The 21,203-nt window shown below is 39.9% G+C and overlaps 1 protein-coding gene across 9 annotated transcripts in view; it reads left to right on the top strand.

The window, feature by feature from the left end:
- The window catches only part of ANKRD26 (ankyrin repeat domain 26), a 52,226-nt gene that overhangs the window by 3,020 nt on the left and 28,003 nt on the right, over positions 1-21,203 (top strand). For 4 of the 9 annotated variants that reach the window (XM_085042534.1, XM_085042483.1, XM_085042504.1 and 1 more), the window contains exons 2-18: positions 1,857-1,971; positions 2,190-2,363; positions 2,470-2,576; positions 3,199-3,336; positions 4,109-4,260; positions 7,197-7,247; positions 10,009-10,042; positions 10,122-10,194; positions 12,075-12,135; positions 12,496-13,517; positions 14,070-14,205; positions 15,786-15,847; positions 16,959-17,070; positions 18,591-18,619; positions 18,720-18,786; positions 18,871-18,915; positions 21,060-21,145. In XM_085042534.1, the coding sequence (XP_084898660.1) occupies positions 1,857-1,971; positions 2,190-2,363; positions 2,470-2,576; positions 3,199-3,336; positions 4,109-4,260; positions 7,197-7,247; positions 10,009-10,042; positions 10,122-10,194; positions 12,075-12,135; positions 12,496-13,517; positions 14,070-14,205; positions 15,786-15,847; positions 16,959-17,070; positions 18,591-18,619; positions 18,720-18,786; positions 18,871-18,915; positions 21,060-21,145 (2,464 nt within the window). The remainder of the gene's footprint in view (positions 1-1,856; positions 1,972-2,189; positions 2,364-2,469; positions 2,577-3,198; positions 3,337-4,108; positions 4,261-7,196; positions 7,248-10,008; positions 10,043-10,121; positions 10,195-12,074; positions 12,136-12,495; positions 13,518-14,069; positions 14,206-15,785; positions 15,848-16,958; positions 17,071-18,590; positions 18,620-18,719; positions 18,787-18,870; positions 18,916-21,059; positions 21,146-21,203) is intronic. The other 5 variants (XM_085042509.1, XM_085042554.1, XM_085042493.1 and 2 more) reach the window with 4 other exon arrangements.

Consider the following 21,203-nt stretch of genomic DNA (forward strand, 5'->3'; position numbering starts at 1 on the left):
AGCTGCCATCTGACAAGGAGTATCTGTGTTACAAATTGCTGAGTTCCTGCACTCATGTGCCATATTTGTGTACCTTCCCCTCTCTGTTCCCACCCAGCCGGGGAGCTGTTGTACCTTGACCACTCAGCAAGGTACTAAAATATTTTGAAGGTTGGCTGAGCTCCTCTAAATAGAGGACCTACCTACACTGATGTGATTCAAAACTAGTGCTGATGTTCCCCTCAGTTCTTGGGGAACTGCAGAATTTTTATTGTATCGCCTTCAAGGGCAGAAACATATGCAGGAACTTCCTTGGTGATTGTGTCTTTCTGTACGAGTGTAGTTTTAAGGTGGTATAGATGCTTTTGTGTCTCGTTTCGAGCTCTCTGGGCTCTCGGTAGGTCGCCAGGACCTAGCCAAGGTCCTGGCTTTCAGCCTACCCTGCTCTTCCGCTCCGCTCTTGGGCAGCTTCAGTCGGCCCCAGGGCCGCCAAATGGCCTCGTGGCAGAGGACGATGTCCCCTGAGCGGGAAGGTAGTGGTATCGCTGGCTGCCCCCGAGGTAAAGAGAGTCCAGACAGGTTGAGAGTCCTCAAAGCACAATTTATTGAAGGGATGCTGAAGCAAGGGGCGTGTCGAGGGGCTCTCAGGTGGGGTGGACCACAGAGATGCCTGGCACTGAGTGCGTATGGTCTCGTGATGTGGAACCACTCCGGCCACGAGGGAAGGGGAACAAAGGTTTTATAGGGATAAACGGGGTCTCCGAGGGCGGGAAAGCAGGGGCGGAGCCAACAGGCTCCGGAACAACGATGACGGGCAGGCAGGGGAGCAAATCAACGACAACCGGGGAGGGATTACATCAAACCAATGAGGGAACCGCGGCAACAGAAACTTCTAGCGGGGGGTGGCAACAGGGGAGGGAACAAGGCGGGAAAGTGGAACTTTGAACTAATAAACTTAAGAGAAACTTTCCAGGGGAGGGGAGAGGGCGGCCCACACCTCGGCCTGTGCCGAGCCCCAGGATATCGCATCTTCGGTGGCCTCTTCGTCGCTGGCATGGACGGCATTGACCGCAGGGGCTGGGGGCTCGGGATTGACCGGGTCGGGCTGCCGCACCTCCACATACGAGTAGGCTGGTTAACTGACATCAGACCTCAGATATTCTGTGGCTTGAAGGACCCTTTTTCTTTCTGGCAAGGCTTTAAACTGAAGAAAAATGTTGCATTTTCCTGTGCTGGTTATATATGGTAGAAACATGGTATGGCCTCCTTGGAGAGAACTTCCTCTGTAGTAGGTTTTTTATGACTATGATAGTTAAAAGGAAAGTCAAACGCTACTTTCCTGTAGTCAGGATTAGAGTGCTCTGCTCTCTGATTTGCTATGTTATTAGAGGCATTTTGGTGCAAGTGGGGTCTTGCTTTTTGTTTCAGTAGTAAACAAACTAGAGAAAATGGAGAAACTGTCAAAGTGCGGGGAAACTAATATTCCTGCGATGAAACTCATCTCCTACATCTCCAATACACTTCTGGCCCATGAATGATCAAAGAAAAACTTGGAAGTTTACTTGCTATAGTCCTCAGATTCCGTAGCTTTGATCTATTGCTGTGCCATGTGTGTAGTCCCACTGAGGGCAATACCCAATGCCTAGGCACAGGAATCTCTGCAGGTTCAGTTCTGCAGTGAAGGAAATGTCCCCTTACTAAGCAGATGCTGCAAAGGGTTTTTGCTAGCAAGTCTTGGGCATTTGGTGTGCACCTCCTCTTACTGGTAATGGAGTGAGTTCTTAAGCTTGCGATTTGCAAAGTGAAACTTGATATCTGTTTATCAAAATGCCTGAAATTATCCTTGTCTTTGCTAATTCAATTTATTTAATTTTTAGGACAGCTCTCCATCTTGCTTGTGCAAACGGCCATGTGGATGTAGTTACGTATCTAGTAGAAAACAAGTGTAAGCTGAATCTTTTTGACAATGATAACAGATCACCACTGATGAAGGTATGTGGACTATGTTACGTTTTTGCAACTGAGGCTTATGATCTTGAACTAAATGATGTATTTTTCAGTATTCTTTATCTAGACCTTTTGTGATTAGTGTGGAATGGGCATATGTTAGTTAATTTTTGAAGGTGCTTTAATTCGCAGTATTGGGAAGCTGGAGGAATTGTAACAAAGTGAAATGTAAACACTGGAAGTTTTTTGTGTTTTGTTTCCAGGCAGCACAATGCCAGCAAGAAAAGTGTGTAGCTATTCTGCTAAAACATGGTGCTGACCCAAATCTGGCAGACACTGATGGCAACACTGCCCTTCATCTGGCTGTCCTGTCTGGTTCTACCAGTGTAGCAGAGCTGTTACTTGAACATAATGCTAATATTGAGGCCCAAAATAAGGTGAATTTTTATATTTGTTAGTGAAGTGTTTCCCAAAAGTTACATTCCTATTTTTCTTGAACGTTTTTTGTTTTACTTTGATTTTTAACTTTATCTGCCCTTTTAGGAGGGATATACCCCTCTTATTCTTGCTGTCTCCGAACATCATGAAGAAATAATGGAGTTTCTCCTTAAAAAAGGAGCTGATGTGCATGCTCGAGATCAATGTGAAAGGTGAGGGGCTGTCAAAACTTTACACGGGTCTCTTTTGTATTCTTCTGGTTGGATTGAGTGAGGCATGGGAATGAGGTCTTGAAAAGATACAAAACAAGGAGCCACATATAAGCAGTGACTAGTCTGTGACTTGTGAAAGGTGGTCATACCTCAGTGGCTTGCTGTCATATCTTGTTTGATGCTTTACACATGAGGATTGCAAATGTCATTGTCTGTGATGGCTTTTCTGGCAGAAAGCCTGCCACTAGCTCAGTGACATTGCCTCAAATTGAAAAGCCATCTCCTGCATAGTAGAGTAGAGTTTGTAGAGTAGAAGTACATAGTACATAGTACATACTTCTATGTAGAAGTACATAGTATATACTTCTACTCTACAGAGTAGAGTAGAAGTAGAGTTTGTGTGGCAGCATTGTCTATGTGGAAGCTTTGTTTTAAGATTAAACATTCAGTTGTTTTGAGACCCTCTCCCAATTTACTGTTTCTCGTAATAAAAAATGCTTTTTCTTTAGCTCATTTCAAAGTAATGGGGAGCATACTTTTTTGAGGGCAAACAAACAAAAATAATTTCAGTGACTGTGTAAAACAAGCTATTTCTTTTTTTTTTTTTTTTTTGATCCTTCAGAACCCCACTTATGACTGCTGCTTCTGGTGGAGAGCTTAATATGATAAAAGTTCTTCTTCGGTATGGCGCTGATGTTTCCCATAAAGACACTAATGGATGGACAGCTGAGGATTATGCTGTTATTCATGGATATTCTAGGTACATTTTAAACTGTATCATTAGAGTAAGCTGTCAGTTATCAATGTGGTTTTTGATAATTTTTGATAACAGCACCAAGGTTTAATGGTATGTTGGGACCTGTGTTGAAGGTGTGCTCAGTGATGTCTTCATAGAATCATTTAGATTGGAAAAGGCCTCTAAGAATCAACCTAACACTGCCAAGCCCACCACTAAACCACATACCTAAGTGCCAATCTGCAGTATCTTTCAAATACCTCCAGGGCTGGTGACTCAACAGCTTCACTGGTCAGTCTGTTCTAATGCCTGACCACCCTTTCACTGAAGTAATTTTTCCTAATATCCAATTTAACCTCCCCTAGCACAACTTGTGGCCATTTCCTCTTGTCTTCTGAGATGCATCATTCCAATGTCTAGTGTTAACGTGGAAGCTGAGGAAAAGTTTTACCCAGAGCATTCTGTTAGATTTCAAGTTTTATTGCTAAGCTCACATTTGCTCAATATAAAATATGTCTGTATCCTACAGTTATTCAGAAGTGGGACTTCACAGGTACCAAGCAAGAGTTAATAACTTTGTGGGTTTGAATATGACACTGATAGAGTAAAAATTACTGTAGTGAATATTGAAGTGTGTAATAGTCATGCAGTCAGTGCATATGAGTATATAAATCTATGTCGCTATGAATACGTGTGTAGGGTGGACAAGAAGTGGCTGTTAACTCTTCTATTACGTGGTATATGCAAGTATGTGATTATTTTTTACTGAATGTATATACTGTCTTTCTCTGTACAGTCTTAGTAAACAGCTGGCAGAATATGCAGACTGGGAAAACACAGGAGAAGCTGCTGCAGGTGGTGGCGCACGAGGCAGCACAGTACTTGGCACTCCGCTCAGGGCAGGAGCTGCTGGCTTTACGTTAGGTGCACCTGCTGTGGACAGAGGAGGTAAGATCCTTAATCACAGAGTAACTCACGAGGAGAATCACTGTGGCCTTTTCTTTAGTAGGTTTGTGTTGTTAGCGCTTACTGTGTTTGCTGTTGATGTTACTGGAGGCATCATTTTAGTGGAGTAGCACAAGCTTTGTGAATGTGCTTATTTGATAATAGCTGGAAGTGCTGCTTGTCAGGCTGTGAAAGTATTTTTTTTGCGTTCTGTGGGTTGTGAAGGCATTCTGTTTGCATTCTGTGTTCACTTCTCAGGGTTGTTAACTTTCTGTCAGACTGCCCACCTATATGGGTTTTCCTTGAGGGAGAGAGAAGGGGGATAGGGAAGGAACTAGGCAAAAGTGATTTTATTTTTCAAGTGTGTACTTTTACCTGTAGTTGGCCATTCAACTACAAAAAAAAATCCAATTACAAAAGCAGTAGGTTCCTCCTAAGTAGTTGTTCCTCTTTCTGTAGTTGGGAAGCTACAGAGAAGTGAGCAGAAAGTTATGTGTCTTGTTGATTTTCACAGAGTTTGTGTCTTCATTTTAATATTAATAATTCCATCTGCACTAAGGTCTTCTTTGCATGTCCTGTTTCTCAAAATCAGTTACAACTGTTTCCAGGAATGTGCTGTAGAAACGTACTTAGCAAATACTGTATTGTAAAAGTAACTTTTTTTTTTGCAATAACATTGCAGTTACTGGGTTGAACATACAGTTTGATTTACAATAAAAATAACACTTTTCTTCTACTTTTCTTCTACTTAATCAAATTGTTTAAAAAACGGTTATTACCTTGTGATCCAGAAGTACAATTAAATTGCCTTGTGATCAAAAAATTAACTCCTTCAGTGAGTTTTAAAAATCCAGTCTATGTTTATGAGCTCAGAGTCCTAGAGGAGTCTTAGAAAATGAATACCTTAGTATTCATGAAGTAGTTTATTTTGTACTTTACATCTCAAGCCTTAAAAGTGGGAGATTTTTTTCTTTGAGTTTTTAAGGGTGTTGTTACATTGGAAAATGAGTGGCAAATGAGCAGAAGACAGTGCTCAAACACAGTTCATTAGTCCTTTAAATACAGTTCCTTACTCCATTTTTTTAAATGTCAAGAAATAGGAGTAAAATATGGAATATTTTTCCTCACTGACTTTTCCTAGACACAGGAATTTAATTTAGAGTGAGACTTTGTTCCTTTGACTTAAGAACACTTCATTTGATCTAGTCAGAGATTTGTAAAGTTTCTTGATAGATCAGGAAAATGTTGCTTTTGCCCAAACAGTACACACTGTTAACTGCCTCTGAGAGATTAGTAGCATAGAGAACATTTACCTGCATTAATTCTGCAGTCTCTAGCTTGCACACAAAAAGTACAGGTCCTGTATTGTGACAGTCCTTCTGATATGCTGCAGTAACACTGCAGTAATAGACTTTGAAGACTCTGTCAGAAGAGAGGTTGGAATGATCTCAAGAGAGCAGAGAAACCCATTTTGGAATTATATTCGTTTTGGTTGCTCTTCTGTGCAATTTTTCTGCAACCTTTCCATGTTGTCCTTATTCTTTTTGCTGCTTTTGCACTTGTTGAATATTTTTCAAAATGCTCTCCTCTGATGAGCAATTCAGCCTACTTAAGAAGTTGGCTTCTGCTTATTTGAATATTTACTGTGTGATGTATTGTTCCTTTTGTGTTCCTGGATCCCTATGGAAACTGTTAGGTTTCCATCATAGAGCTCTTAGAAAAGAAATAAATGCTTCAGTGATTTTTATCTCCCAAGGTCAGTAAAAGTTGTCTTGTATCATCTCTTAAGAAAACTGAGAAATGTAGAAGGGATGAGAAACCGTCATTAGGTCCTTTCTTAGCTCTTTAAGTATATCTTTTTCTGATACAAGTCGTTTTGCCACATTCATTCCAAGTGGCAAAATCACTACAAGCAGGACTGCTCTGAGGCAAATGTTACATCATGAAGAAATTTGGTATCAGCTGCAATAACAGAATGATTTGTTGCCTTAAAATACATAATTTTACTAAGTGGGATGGGTAGAGCAGATTCATAGTATTTATATTCTGAACTTGTGTTCCACAACACACAGATATGCATACAAACACAAACACATATGCATGATACACCAGTCAATGCACCCATTTTGGTCCAATTGTGGCCTGCTCTGTAGCCCTGGGGGAGCGTGCTGCCCTCTTGTTGTGTCTGTGTTCTGGCTGGTGACATAGCTTGTGGTTCAGCATGGACAAATCAGTGCAAGCAGGACTCTTCAAACTGAGGTAGAAGTGGCATATGTTTGCATCAGGCACCGACTGACACAGCTTTTAGGATGAGCTGGTTTAAGGCAACAAGTTACTGGGTTCCTTTTTTAGCAAGGGATAACAAACGTGCTAGAACTGTAGCTTAAGATCAGTGAGTGTAAATAACATAATGTCTCAAAGTTGCATGCTGGTCTGAGTACAGGGAGCCAGGATTTCTTTGAAACGTCTGAACAGTATGTCTCCAAAGTTTGATTCTTGGGCATACGGATCTTTGAGATGCTTAGAGTAAGGAATTTTGTGTGCTGTATGTGTAAGGCTCTCTGCAACCATGAAGGAATGTCATTTGAGTCCATGCTAGACAAGGAGTAGTCAAGTTGAGGGAAATACAAAGTTTTCAGGAGAGAATATTTCTGATAATCTGTTTCAGTATTTCAAAATACTGAAATATGGATGTTTTACATAGAGCAAGTACATTAAGTGACTGCTTAACACTGCCCTTGAGAGCAGAGTTCTCTACATTGTGATTGGGTTGTTTCCAGCTTCTAACTGTAGAATAGGCTGATAGTCCCAGTATGTTCTCCCATTGCTGTAGCTGTTTTGATGTGCTGCTTATGTTCTCCAAGTTCCTGGAAATTCCAGTTTATTCTGATGTCATTGTTCCATCTGTCCTTTCCATGCCTTTTCCTAAATGGATATAGGAATGCAACAATCTCCTAACCAGACATCAAGAACAGGAAAATCAAGGAAAGGTATTTTATACAGTAGCATTTAAAATATGAAATGTGTTGTACAATATACAAATACCAACACATCTATGATGTTTATTATCCTGGAAGTCCCTGTTTTGATGGTATTGGTTTTATGAACATTAGAGAGCAAGCTTTGCATGATTTTTTTTTTTTTGCATGTTTTGCATTGGTTCTTTATTATTGAATTTAGTGTTTGCTTTGTAGTGATAGTAAATAATTTTATTTTTAAATAAGCACTTCTGTGATTCTGAAATGGAAATGGGCTTCATTTAAAGTAGAAACAAGCAATCTCCAGAGACTGCTTTTCTAGATCCCATTTCTACTGTAATCAGAGTTCTGTCTGAAAGCTAGCTCATGAACTTTCTCTCTTACCTTCTAAAGGACAATGTGATCTGGTCTCTATCATTGCTTAAAGTTACTGTTCACAGAATGACAGAATATTTGGATCTAGAAGGGACCCACAAAGATCATCAAGTCGAGCTCTTAAGTGAATGGCCCATACAGAGATTGAACCCACAAACTTGGTGTTAATTAGTACCATGCTCTACCCAACTGAGCTAATCTATTCATTGGAAGCAAAATTGCAGAAAACTCACTCAGCTCTTTCGATTACTTATAACTGTACTAATTGAAAATAAACTGAAGTCACCCATCAAGAGTGATAACTGCGCCACACTGGTGGAGGCAGGTTTTTATTCGGCTTGGGACATTAGCATGTAGGGTAAGACTGCTGGTAGTGATTGAGTTAAGAGGTAACTGTGGTATCTACAGCTAATTAATACTATTTAAATATTGTGTGTTTGCAATAGGAAACAGTAAAAATTAAAGACTGTGTTAGTATTTTAACTGTTAGCTTGTCCTTGCACTGGCGGTTTCAGCTTCTGGTTTTTTCTGTATGACATGCACACTGTATTTCATTGTCCAAAAGCTCAGTGCAGATCAGGAGACATACTCATCAAAATTCCCATATAAACCCTGTCTTTAGAGCAGACAAAGTTTCCATGTTCTTCTGTATTTAATGCTAGTAGAGGAGATGTCTTCAGGAATGATATGCCTTGGTTTTCTTTTCCTTTAATGATTCTGCCAAAAACATTGGAATGGTTGTTTTGATTGTTAACAAGAATTAGTTATCAAGAACTCGAGGGGTGCTGAAATAGGTACTGTGTGGAAGTTCTGTTCATTTTGCTGTTCTGTTTCAGGAATTGGAGAGCCCTTTTATTTCATCTTAGCTGTTGATAGTTGAGAGGGTCTAGCACTCTTAAAGCTGGATTCCCAGAGTTCAGGTTTCTTTAGTAGACCAGTGATGTGCTAGAGTGCACTCTCATCAAGTTTGCAAATAGCCCTAAGTTGGGAGGATCAGTAGATGCACTTCAGGATAGTGCTGTCATTCACAGACATTTACTCTGCCAGGCTGTGTAAATTAACTGTCAGGCCTGTCTTGCAGAATTCAGCCAGGGCAAGTGCCAAGATGGGTCTTGGCAGAGTGAGCTGAGAATGAGCTGGCAGCAGGGTGCCCTGGCAACAGTGTCCTGTGTTGTATTCAGAGCAGCATAGCCAAGAGATTGAGGAAAGTGATTATCCACCCCTACTTGGCACTCTCTGGATTGTGTCCAGTGCTCTGGGTGTAATTTGAGCCTTCAGCGCAAGAGAGATTGGTCTTTCAACAGTGAGCAAATTCAGTGGAAGGCCATCAGGTTCATCAGGGATGGGAATATTTACCCTTTGAGGATATATTGAGGGAGTTAGGTTTTCTCAGTCTAGAGAAGAAGTGAATTTGCTGGGGATCTAGCAGCAGGTTCTAGTACATGTGAGAAGACAAAGCCAGGGCTTCTCAGTGGTACATGACAGGAAGCAGAGACATAAGAGGCAGAAATGGCACCAAAATAGTTTCTAATTGGGTGTGGGAACAGTAAAACGGAGAGGTTGTACAGTCTCCCTCCTTGGAGGTGTTTAAAGACCAGACTGGGTAAAGCTCTGAACAACCTTATCTGACCTGATAACTGTGAGCCCGCTTTGAGAAGGCAGGCTAAGAGATTTCCCGAGGTTCCTTCTGACCTATTTATCCTATTATCCTATGTGCAAGTCACATTTGTAAGACTGGTGAAAGCTTGGAGTGTGCTATAGAATGCCCCGGGTTTGCCCCTTTTGTCTGCTGAATTCCCTTTTTGGTGCAATGCACAAAACTGTCGGTGATTCTTCTACCTGAGCTTTACAGCTTGATTATGCTTTTCGATTTTCATTACCTTTGCAAAATAATGTAACTGGGTAGAGCAGCAGATAGTGTAAGATATAGCATAATGTTATACATAATGCTGTGTAAAATACTAAATCACTGTATGTGATGTGTACTTGGGTGTAAGATGAATACTTTGGAATTTCTTTTACTTAATGTCTTGCTAAACCACCACCATTTTGTTAATTGTTTACTAACATAGTATATTAATGTCATGCACTTTTTAAATTTTTTGTTTGTTTAGACATGTTCCCATATTTCTTAAACTGCTAGGTATTAGAATCCAAAGGAGATACAGCTCTGGTCTTTTAATTTCCTTTTATTTAGATTTTAAAAATTCAGTGTTGTTTGAAGAAGCAGTTTTGTTTTGGAAATGCAGTCATTTATGCCACCTTGTATTGAATTTACTACCCAAAGTATCATTCTGTTATGATCTGTAGAGTTGTCTATGCAAAATGTTTAATTTTTAAATGGTAAATTTTTAGCATGCTGAATTTAATTTCAACATGTCAATTAATGTTTGAACAGCAATAGATGACTTCTCCCAAGGAGACTCAATAAGGTGAGACTTTAAAAATACATAACACTTACGTGAGGAATGACTTGAGAGACACAGTACTCATTTTGCTTTGCTTTTAAAGAAGCTCTGAGAAAGAGGAGAGCGATGACAGTTGGCATACCTCTGAGGAAGAGGAACTTGATTTTACCCCCAAGGTATGATGTGTTTATAGGAGAAATACCCTGTAAAAATAACGGGTTTGAAGCCAAATTTTCTTTGGAACTGAAAGATACTGCAGTTCCAGCCAATACTGTTTTCTCTTTAATGCAATCTCTGGCTTGCTAGCCTTCCTTCTGCTGTGAATTTTTCCTAAAGGACCTGTAGCTGTGACAGAGTATGCAGTAGATTTGCAATTTGGAGCAAAAAAGCAGTAGGTGACGAGATAACCACATAGTTTTATTTTTCCTTGTTCATATGAGTCAGATTTGTGATGGGGTTCCGGGCCCCAAGCTCAGTTCGTGATCGGGCTAGCTGCGGAATGGGACCCCTGGCAGGGCAGCCCGCTCTCAGGGGCGGGCGGGGCAGCCGGGAGCGGCAGAACTCTCGGGTAAACCGTGCGATCCAGAGATCGGTAGCAGAAGCAAGAAATGCAGGCAGTCAGATTGACGGTCCAGGAGGTTTATTAATAGGATAAGGGGAGATGGAGGGAGGAACGGGATGAGGACTGGACCGGCGAGCCAAAAGCGGGAATTCTGTGTTGTGTTGCCGGTTTTATAGCGGGGGAAAAAGAGAGGGGGGGGAAAAAGAGAGGGGGTAAACCGAAAGGACCAACGGGGTACATAGAACTCAGGATTGACAATAACTTGATTTGATGAGGGAATAAGGGAGGAGGGTACAGAACTTTGAACTTTCCAATCACAGAACACGGCACTGGCAAACAAAGAACTTTCCAGAATCTATCTTTATATGTAATGTGGGAGTGGAGACGAGCTGGACCAATAGCTTCATTCCAAGGCTCTCTGGGAGCACCCCTTTTAGTTAGGGGTGCTTTACTCCCATGACTGGTCCCGCGGGGCGCTGCCACTGTGCAGTGGGCTAGGGACACTTAGTTGAGCTAGAGTGACAGCAACAGATTTGCAGACCTTCCTTAAAAGTTTGTGAGTTACTATCATAACCTATCCTGTTCTTCTCCAAACATTGTTATTGTTCCTTGTAAATCTGGGGATAGAGTCCTAAATGATAAAGAACATTTATTTACCAAGATCTACAGAAATCCTTCATTGCCTAGTTCTCCTTTCCTCAGCAGGTTCCTCCAGAGTGCTCAATGAACAGATGAGTTACTCAAATGGGTCATCCATTTTCTTCTATAAGATGACATTCAGTGCTTGCATGTGATCTCACACTGCATGTTTTTCCTCTTTCTTTTTTTGAATGCTTGGGTAGTACCCTTTTGGTCAGTTACAAGCTCTCATGCCTACTGTTTTTACTAATGATCTCTAGAACTACCATCTTCCGAGTGATGTCTGAAGCATCGATTCTGTTGCACTTACATTGTGCAGTGACATGGAACCTGAGTGTGGTAGTTCTACCCACCCTGTAATGCTGGAGGTGCAAGCATGTTCAGTTTTAACATGATTTCATTTTCTTGCACTGATTTAAATAAATGATACATTTTTCTGCCATGATTTTGGAATGTAGGGATATTTTTTAAGTGTATTTGCAGGAACTATTTATGCATTAAATATGGGAGTCTTAATAGTTATTTCCCTTGTGCACATTTGCACATTACTATAAGCATCCTGAAAATGCAGTTTTAAATATAACTGAATTTTACTTAAGTATTACAAATATTAGAAACAGATTTTTAGAATGGTTATGCACATAAACAGTTTTGGAAATAATTTGCAGAAGGGTGCCTGCACAGTGTGAAGTACTTACTGAATTGGATATGAGAGGAGTGTTTTCATAGTTAGTGCTGGCTCCATCTTATACTTCTATCATAAGGACAATCTGATTATTCAAGATTTGATGTGAACAAAAGATTTGTTGTTGTTACTGTTAAAAGAAAAATTCTTAAATAAATTCTTATTTACAGAAGCTGCAGAAGCCAAACCTGACACTGTTAATGAATGCTTCACAGCAGTTCAGGAAAAACAGTAAGTTATTTGCAAAAGGTTGCATGATATACTGATATGTAAAGTAGGCTTGCTAAGTAGGTTTTTTTTGTTGGTTTTGGGGGCTTTTTTGTGATGGTAAATTAGAAAAGTAGCATTTTGAAAACACAGCACATAATAATTCAGAATAAAATAAGCCATTAAAATTAAGATATTAAACCACTCTTAAGCCTTTTTTCCTTCATCAAGTTCATCTTCCATCCTGCTCAACCTCACTTCTTTCTATTTCCAGACATTCCCAAATGGCTCCTCTCTTGTACATTAATCTGATAACCTGCCTACTTAGTGTTTACATGATTCCCTTCTGTTGACGTGCATTTTCCTTTTTTTTTGTGCTTTAAGATGATGGTGAAGGTTCTAGAATTGAAAGTCCTAAGTCACCAAAGAAAAGTCTCAAACAAAGAATCCCAGCAGGTGCTAATGTGAGCAAAGGAGATGGTGAAGAACTGTTTAATCAAAATGTCTCAGCTGTAAGCAACCCAGATGAAGAAGAATTGGAGGAGGAGGAGGAGGAGGAAGAGGAGGAGGAGGAGGATGAAAATGACAACGGAGATGATGATGAAGATTATGAGGAGGAAGAGGAAGAGGCAGAGGAGGAGTCAGAAGATTTTACTGAAGATGAAAAAGGGGAGGAAGAGCTGGAAGATGAAGAAACTCAGTCTAATGAAATACTGGAAGAGGAGAAAACAGAACCTAAAGGGAAAGTTAATCAGAAATTAGAGTATTGCAGTAAAGCTAAGCATGAAGGGGATGCCAGGTATGGAACTGGAGATGGCTGTGATGATGATGAAGTAAGTAAAGAACATGATGAAAAGGCAGAGGAATCTGTTGATACTCCTGTGTCTTTTGTAGCTGGGCCCAGTGAAAGGTTTCAAGACAATAAAACGGCAGTGTCTCCAAAGATCATGAATAATGAAATATCTCGCAAGTCAGTACCAAAACAAGCTGTCTTTCAAAATCTGAATAATCTGCAAGATACACAAGAAACCTGGAATAGAAAAAGTGTGATTCAGGAGAAGTTTCACAGAAATGCTGACTCTGGTTTTGCAGACTCTGAAATGACAGACTGGAAAAAAGAGATACCTCAGCCTCTCTTAGATAGTTGTATTAAGGAGAAAAAGTCAAACTTCAGTGATGGCTTTGAAAGTGACAATAATTCTTGGTTAGCAGAAAAATACCCAGGACATGAAAGTGAAAGAGCAACCTCTGTCATACTTGAATGTGTGGATGGTGAAGATAGTGAAGAGGAGCAACCCAAAAGAGTAGATAATAAAGTCTGTAAACCACTGAAACAAGAAAGTGAAAACTTGCACTTAAAAAAGCAAGAAGAAAATTTGAGAGCAACGTTTCATTTGAGCACCAAAGTAAGTATATAGGGATGATTCAATCACGAGGGTATTTTCTGAGGGTCAGATAGGTAAGAAACACATGGTAAACTGGATTTCTCTTAATACTTACTTTTCAAATATATTCTTCCTTTGATCATCCATTTTTGATGTTAGATAATGTCTTACTTGGAGTCAAAACAGTTTCTTTGCCATAAGAATAATACAGTGACATAATATGGAAAAAAATAGGCAGTAGACACTTTCTGGAATACATTAGATTTTTCTCAGTTCTATGTTACAATTTTTCTCTGTGAAGTTTTACTACCTTTTAGGAAAATTCATGGTGTGAAATGAAAGTGAGGCTGAATGGCTGAAAGTGAGGAAACAAAAAGAAATTTGCATTAGAATGAGAGCAGGAACCTAATTATTGTCCTTGGAGCAAAGCAGAGGGAAAAAAGGAATGTGCTCTAGAATGATGTAACTTAAGTGAAGCTAGAGTTAGACTGACGTAAGGAATTGCTTGTGGAGGAACAGCGAAGATGATGCTTGTTACTACTGTTTTCAGCTGTTTTGGTTCCTCTCTTTTAGGAAGAATCATCTGAACTCGAAGAAGAGGAAAAGGAAGGCACTGGCAAAGAGCTACAAACTACAGTTGTTGAGGATGTGAAAAATACTGTTTGTAATGATAGGCATGAAGTCTACAAAGGTTCCAAAGACAACTCTGGTGAGAGAAATTGCGTAGTAAATCCTGATCCAAATTCTTCCTCTACAAATATTAATGCATAGAAAATTAACTAAAGTGGTGATTGACTCCTATAATAGCAAAATTTTCTCTTGCCTGTGAGTCCTAGTGGGCACTGGCAGAGAAAGAAAGGAGGTTTTGTTTTTTTCATTCATTCTTGAAGAACTGAAATTGTAGCATTGTATACCAAGCAATGCCATATGAAGCAAGTGCCATTCTTGATTTGTTGCTATGTTCTCCCTGAAATGATCGGAACATAATCTGCAGATGAAAAAAGGAGAAGGAGGACTAGAGTGTCTTGAGTGGCAATAGTATTCCCTTTTATGACCAGTGCTGTCACATGGAAAAGCTGTGATTGCTCTTGGCTGAAGCCAGGGAAGGATTTGAGGCAAGCTGAGAGAAAGCTCTTCCAGTGCCTCACCTTGTCCAGTTTTAAAATGTACATGGTCTCTCCAGCACCACGTGTGTGCTTGAAAACATTACCATCCTGGTCAGAGTTGAGCACTTTGGTTCTTACCTGAGGTCTGACAGTAGCAAGAGAAGGCACCATTTCCATTGTCTGTCTCCAGGGAGTAGCTTGTTGCAGTAGATGCTACCGGAGCTTGTGTAGCTGCTGATCAGATGCTACACAGGGGGCTTGCCTGGCAGAACCTGCTGTATTCTAGCGTTGTGTCTATACTTGCTCACCTGTCTACATGAGTTTTACCATTAGGATGCATTTGGCGTAGTGCAAGTAGTCAGAGTTCAGGCTGGAACCAGCAATTTCCTCTTCTGGGGTCAGTGCCCTCACGGGCGTCCAGTTCCTTCCCTCTTCTGTGTGTGTGTACATCCACACAATTGAATCCTGAATCAGTCTTTCCTAATGGAGTAGCTTAAAATAGAAATACAATAGTATAGTCTGGCTAGGAACTCTGAGACTGAACCTTGAAATCATCTGGTAAAGAAGAGGTTTGAATTTTAACCCCAAGACAGAAATGGCTTTTGTGTGTTTGGGGTAAGTGTTTGAGGTGTGAGCCTCTATTTTTAAATGGCAATGCTTAGGTGTCTAGCTTCTGGGAAGGGGCTGGGTGACAACTTTGTCACGGAAGGTCTTTCCTTGTAGCACAACAAAAGGAGCATTGTTTCTTGGTGACTTTAGTGGTGTTAGTGTGAGGAGGTTTTGGATAGTGTTTCTGTGGTACCTCCTGTACAGTGGAAAGTGATAGTGAATGCCAAATTTTGCGGCTGTACGCTGGAGAGATGTGACCTTAGCTCTGTATACAGCAGAACTGCAGGATACTGGAGTATCCTCCTGAATGTTATCCAAGCATTGTTGGAAATTGCCTATAGCTTTGTCAGCTGTTGTGGATAGCCATCTTCTGATAGAAAAGAAGCAAAAGAAGCTGAAAGTGTAAAAGAGATAACATGATGTGTCTAGGTGGGAAGAAACCCTTGAATAAAACTTGCTTTTTAGTTTGTCCTTGGCAGTAGAGCAAACAATCCAAAGATGCAGGACTTGGCTGATGGGAAAAAGCAGAGTGAAGTACAAACACTGAAGCATCTCACTTTTACCTTATTTGTAGGTGCCCTTCCAACAATGGGAGCAGAGCAAGAGGAAGATGCTGAATCTCCCTGGGATTCCGAGGTACTTTTTGTGAAGGACACGAGGGTTTCCACTGCAGAGGGTAGGAGTAAGATCCAGAATCACTTGAGAGCATGCTTTTGATTTGGACCCTACTGTTGTTAAGGCTTATTTCCTCTTTTCCTGCATTTGCCATATATTTATAACTGGGGGCCCTTTGAATACTTCTGCTCTAGGCCAGCTGCTCAGTTCGGATTGGGTTGAAGTTAGGTCTAGCTAACAGCTTATGTCTCAGCAATTGGCCTTTGAGTTTGGTTTCTAGTATAGTTTGGAAACAGTGAAGTGCCTTGCTGCTGAAGATATTCTGACCTTTGCACAGAGGCTGGCAGGATTGTTGCTTTTTTACTGTACAGCCTTAGTCTGCTAACCTGGTCGGCTGTTGCCTTTGAAGTCCACAACCTAGATGGCTGACTGCTTCTGAACAGATCCTTTCTACCTTTTGTAGGTGTGCTCTGGCGCTCTTTAAAGTCATGTTCAACAGAGACACTAGACATGCTGCCCTTGTTTGCCTTTTAAGTTCTTTCTGTCTGTGGCAATGAGCAGGGTCTGTAGCTAAATGCCTCTGGTTCTTCTTGTGAGAAAAAATGAACTCTTCCCATCCTGTTCTTAAAAATACAAGGCTAAAATGTTGTTAGTGTTAAGGTAGTTGTAAGCTTTGCCTCACTAATCTTTGTTCAACCCAAATGGCTCTTGCAATTGGGAGCAGCACTGTGTTCATTCACTACTGCAGGATATATGCCTAGAGAATGTCAGTACCTAGTTGATTGTCAGGTATGAGTTCAGTACAAATGTTGGACAGCTGCAGACCTGCAGCTGTTGGTTCACAACCTGTGTCTTGAGTTACCACATTAATTTTTATTTGTGATTGTCCAATTCATCAAGGTTTGTCAGTGAGGCAGAATGGTGGCGTGAAGTCTTTGCCCAAGATCTGAAAACAAACACAGCTGCTGTGATTTTCCAGTGTCTTGGTGCATTCTTTCTGAGGGCCTTAAAAAACGTTTTTGTATCTCTAATATAGTTGATACCATGCTGCACAAATTGGTTTAGCAGGAGCTTTTTGAATAGAAAATAGTTAAAAATGCATTTGTACCAATATCTCATTCATGTGTTTTAGGTCACACAGGAGGATTCTGAAAGTCCAAGAAAAATATCATCTGGTGTGGTGCTCCCAGCTGCAGAGACACAGGGAGCATGCTCCCACGTTGTTTCAGGGGAAAATGACAATGGTAACTTCCTGGTGGGCTAATGTTTGTCCGTAAGCATTTATAGGCTAAAGTAAACTTTTATCAGTCTCTGTCTTAGAAATGCTGTCATGATGTGAGTGCAGAGTATACCAATGAAGTGCTTACTGTTTGTTAGTTACTGCCAGTAATCACAGCGCTTGCTGGGCAGTTTGTAAAGGAAGTTCTTCGTGTTAAGTGTGTTCTTCAGTATCTTATTTTTTTAATTCAGGTTCTTGTTCCATAGCAATGGCAGTGTATGTGTTTTAGGACTGACCTTTCTCAACATCTAACTTTCTTGGATGATAAGGCAGAAGAAGACAGCTATGAGCTGACTTAGCACTTTTGTCCCCCTTAGCTTAACCCCCTTAGTCAATTCCTTTGACAGCATTTTGATAGCTTTTTGTTGTGCTTTGCCTAGCAGCTAAAATAGGACTACAAGTGCAGGGTTTTTCATGAGGATTTCTGCCTATAGTTCATCACACTGCCTCTTGAGCAAAACTTCACAAGCTTTCAGGAGCTTCAAATGTAGTTGTTAACTCTTTGTCATGGAATTCTGCTTAGACAAGAATTCTACTAATACAAGGTTAGCATCAGTGTGAAAAGAAGGTAAAAGGTTGTTATGGTAATCTTTCTAAGGTCTTTCCATACTGCTGGACCACCAGGTTTAATGAAATCAATACTGTTTGGTTTTGAATGTTGGTTTGGGGTTTTTTAATATAAGATATTAAAAAAATAAATGTAAATTTTTTACCATGGAGCCATTCTTAATAATTCTAAGTATTCATTCATATAATTATTTAATGTGAGGACTCAAACTGTAATACAACTAAAGCAGAGGATTTGAGAAATATAGGTGTGACAGCAGATTGTGTGGGTTTGGAAATTATTTAATGTTGGGCAAAATTTTAAAATATTTGGAACTATGCTATAAAGGTAGATTGAAACCAAACAACAGTTGTTTCTATTGTTGCTGTGCAAGCTAAACCACAACCATCTGATGAACACAGTCTTGATTCTACATTGTTAGATGTATATGTGGTTTCTGTGTCTGCACTCATGCTTTCTTTGTCCCATCAATGGAAAGGAAAATGCTCCTCAACATATTCTACAAGCACTTGTAAAATAATCAGTCATAATGCTGTTTTATGATCATTCATTGCAGCAGACCAGCTTTGCCTGTTGAAATAATCCTTTTAGAAAACAGGATTCAACTCCTCAAAAGGACTAAATATTTTAATCTTGTTCTGTTAATAAACATGACCCTATTGCTTCACCTAAATTGCCCTAGTTCTGTGTTAATTATTTTTTGATCCAAGGTGCATGGTGAGAAGTATGCATTGTTCTTTTCGTGTATACTAAGACAAATGCTGCATGATGAGATAAATGGAATGTTCAGTATTACACTCTTGATGAAATAATGCTTGTGACTAATACTTAGTTGTAGAAACTACTGATGTAGAATGGAGTAAAAGGTACCCACAATTAAATAAAATAACATTTCCCAAAACATTTTTCACTTCTAGGCTTCTTGGAGAAACCCAACAATTCACAGGTAAGTATTTGTTCATGTCAGACTGACTACTTATTCTGCCCGTTAAATAGTTTAAAGTTACTTTGAATTTGGTGTTTTATCATTGAATTGTCTTTTGTAGATGCAGACTCCCATATCTACTTTGGAAATGAAGGAAACTTCTCCTAAAAACAGGCAGCAGAAATCAGGTAATATTTGCCTCAAGGGGTTCTGGGTTCAGCTTCATAATATTTTAGGAGTATTTAATATGGCATCGTTTTTATGTTTTGCAGCTTTGTTGCAGGAATTTGATTTAGAAGACGTGGAGGATATTGAAGGTATTCGTAACAGTCTCTTTGTAATGTTCTTTCATGGACAGACACATTGTAATTGCAATTATTTTCCTAATTTTAAATTAATGGTTCTAGCAAGGTGTTCTGGAAGCAGGACTACTGAAATACGCACCAGTACGTTTGCTCCCTCCTGTAGTATGCCTTTCCATGATGTAGGCTTCCTCCAGCATATATGTTGTCATCTTCCCTTTTCAGGCAGTCCTGAAGATGGAAGAGCATTGTTGCCTTGTATCTTTCCTGCCTCTTCCATTGTTCTGTTCCCATTATACAGAAATTTCAAGATTGATTAAACACTATGTGAAATAAATCTTATGGGCTCCAAAGACCCTAAAATCTTATTTGAAGACTGTGACTTCAAACTCAGCATAGCTGCTGTTGAAAACTTCACTGATAGGCAAGACTAAATAGGAGTTTGGGTTGCTTTTGATTACAGCAGTCTTGGCAGTGATAACTCAGGACACTCTCTACAGTAATTTCTGTGGTGGTACCTACCAGTGTTTCTCGACCACCAGCACATCTGTCTGGTTTTTTGCTGGTTGTAGCCTTCATCTGCAGCAGCAAACAGCCTGGTATTGGGATATCTGTAAGCATGAGTAAAGTCTAAAACTTCTCTGTAATGTTGAAAATCAAGGAAAAGGGGAAAAATGCCTGTGGTCCTTATAGAAAGTTATCCTATTAGATAATCACTAATTATTGCTGTTATTATTGCCTTTAGTATTTATCAGACTATCTGAAATGCATCAGAGTTATCAAGAGATCATCATAACAGCCGCGTGAAAAAAGTGCTGTCAACCCACTAATGACTGTTGTGTGTTGTGGAATGCCTTGTGCTGATATACCCAACAATCAAATCTAAAAAAAATCTGGAAATTTTACCCAGCAGTGAGGTGGGAGGAAAAGGTTGTTACTTCACAATTCGTTACCTGGAGTTAGAATATATTTATATGACTGACTGAGGAGCTCAGACTCCCAGTTCAGACATAAACTTGTAACTCTGAGCTTGTATCAAATGTTAAGAACCCTTCAAGAATAGAAGACTTGCAAAAGTACTGACCTAAAGCAGAAAATGCCAAGAAGTGAGGTTGGCCCTGTGACTCATTAATACTGTGCCCCTTTGTATTTTTATGCTGGTATCTATCTATTTTTCTCCATCTTGCTCAGTTTTCTTGTAGGAAGGATGGTGTGTCCCTCTTTAGCAGTGAAACTTTGTGTGTAGAAAGGCTATTGTGTAGAATCCATGGCATTATAGAGCAAGACAGGAGATGCAGAGTGATGAAGGTGTAAGGCCTCCACCTCTTGTTTTTAGATTCCACACTTGAGTTGCTAAGACTTGTTTCTTTCTGAATACTTGTCACTTGAAAGTGTACAATGTGCCTTCCACAAGAACAATGACAGGGAGTTGCTGCTTCTAGATGGTGTCTGGGATTATCTGGAGTCCAGTTCTGTGCTGTAACAGAGATTCAGGGTAGGCTGCCAGACTGAGTGACTGTGTCTGAGAAGTTTGTGAGCTGCCTGTATTATATAGAAATTCTGAGAGAGGGAAGAGTGGAATCCAGTTTTCAACAGTGTGAGCAAAATGTTCCGATCATGGATTGTTTCTCAATGTTAACACAGGTCTGTCTTTCAGTTCCCATCCATGTCTTTTGCAACAGGAGAGCCAGCAGTTTCAAATACTCAGTCCAGATCCATGTTTAGAGATGGATTTGTTTCATGCATAGAGTAAAGTTGGGGCCTTAAAAGATTTCAAAGCTGTGGTTTTCTTCATGATTTTTTGTTCACTGTGCGTAGGGAAATGACAGTTGCTGCAGCCATGTAATTAGTTACTGCCTGGCACAGAGCGTTTCAAAGACAGGTTGAGGTAATGTGCCTTTAAGGACTGATTTATTTGTGACCATTTATAATGATTTTCAGCAAATTTCCTGTAAATGCCCTGGAAGAAAGCAACATACACCAGATGCATCTTAAATCTGTTTTATGGTAGTTTTTCTCTCTAAGAGATCACAAATTAGAGGGGATGCCTTATTTTGTGTTAAGATTTTTCTCACAAATACGACTCAAGATGCACTCTAAATGTAAATAAGTAGTACTAGGTCATTCTGGTTATCAAAATACATGTTTTCACACTGTAGGTGAGTGCTCTGGATCTACTTTTCATACATCATCAGCAGCTGAAAAAGATGATGTTAAGGATGCCATTGAAAACTATGGAGTGTGGGTATGTAACACCAAATATTTTGAATTAAGAGTGAATCAGTAAATTGCATTATACATGA

Source organism: Lichenostomus cassidix, chromosome 1Aa (genome assembly GCF_008360975.1).
Source record: "Lichenostomus cassidix isolate B80296 chromosome 1Aa, HeHo_3.0, whole genome shotgun sequence".
In the NCBI taxonomy this organism is placed as follows: domain Eukaryota; kingdom Metazoa; phylum Chordata; class Aves; order Passeriformes; family Meliphagidae; genus Lichenostomus; species Lichenostomus cassidix.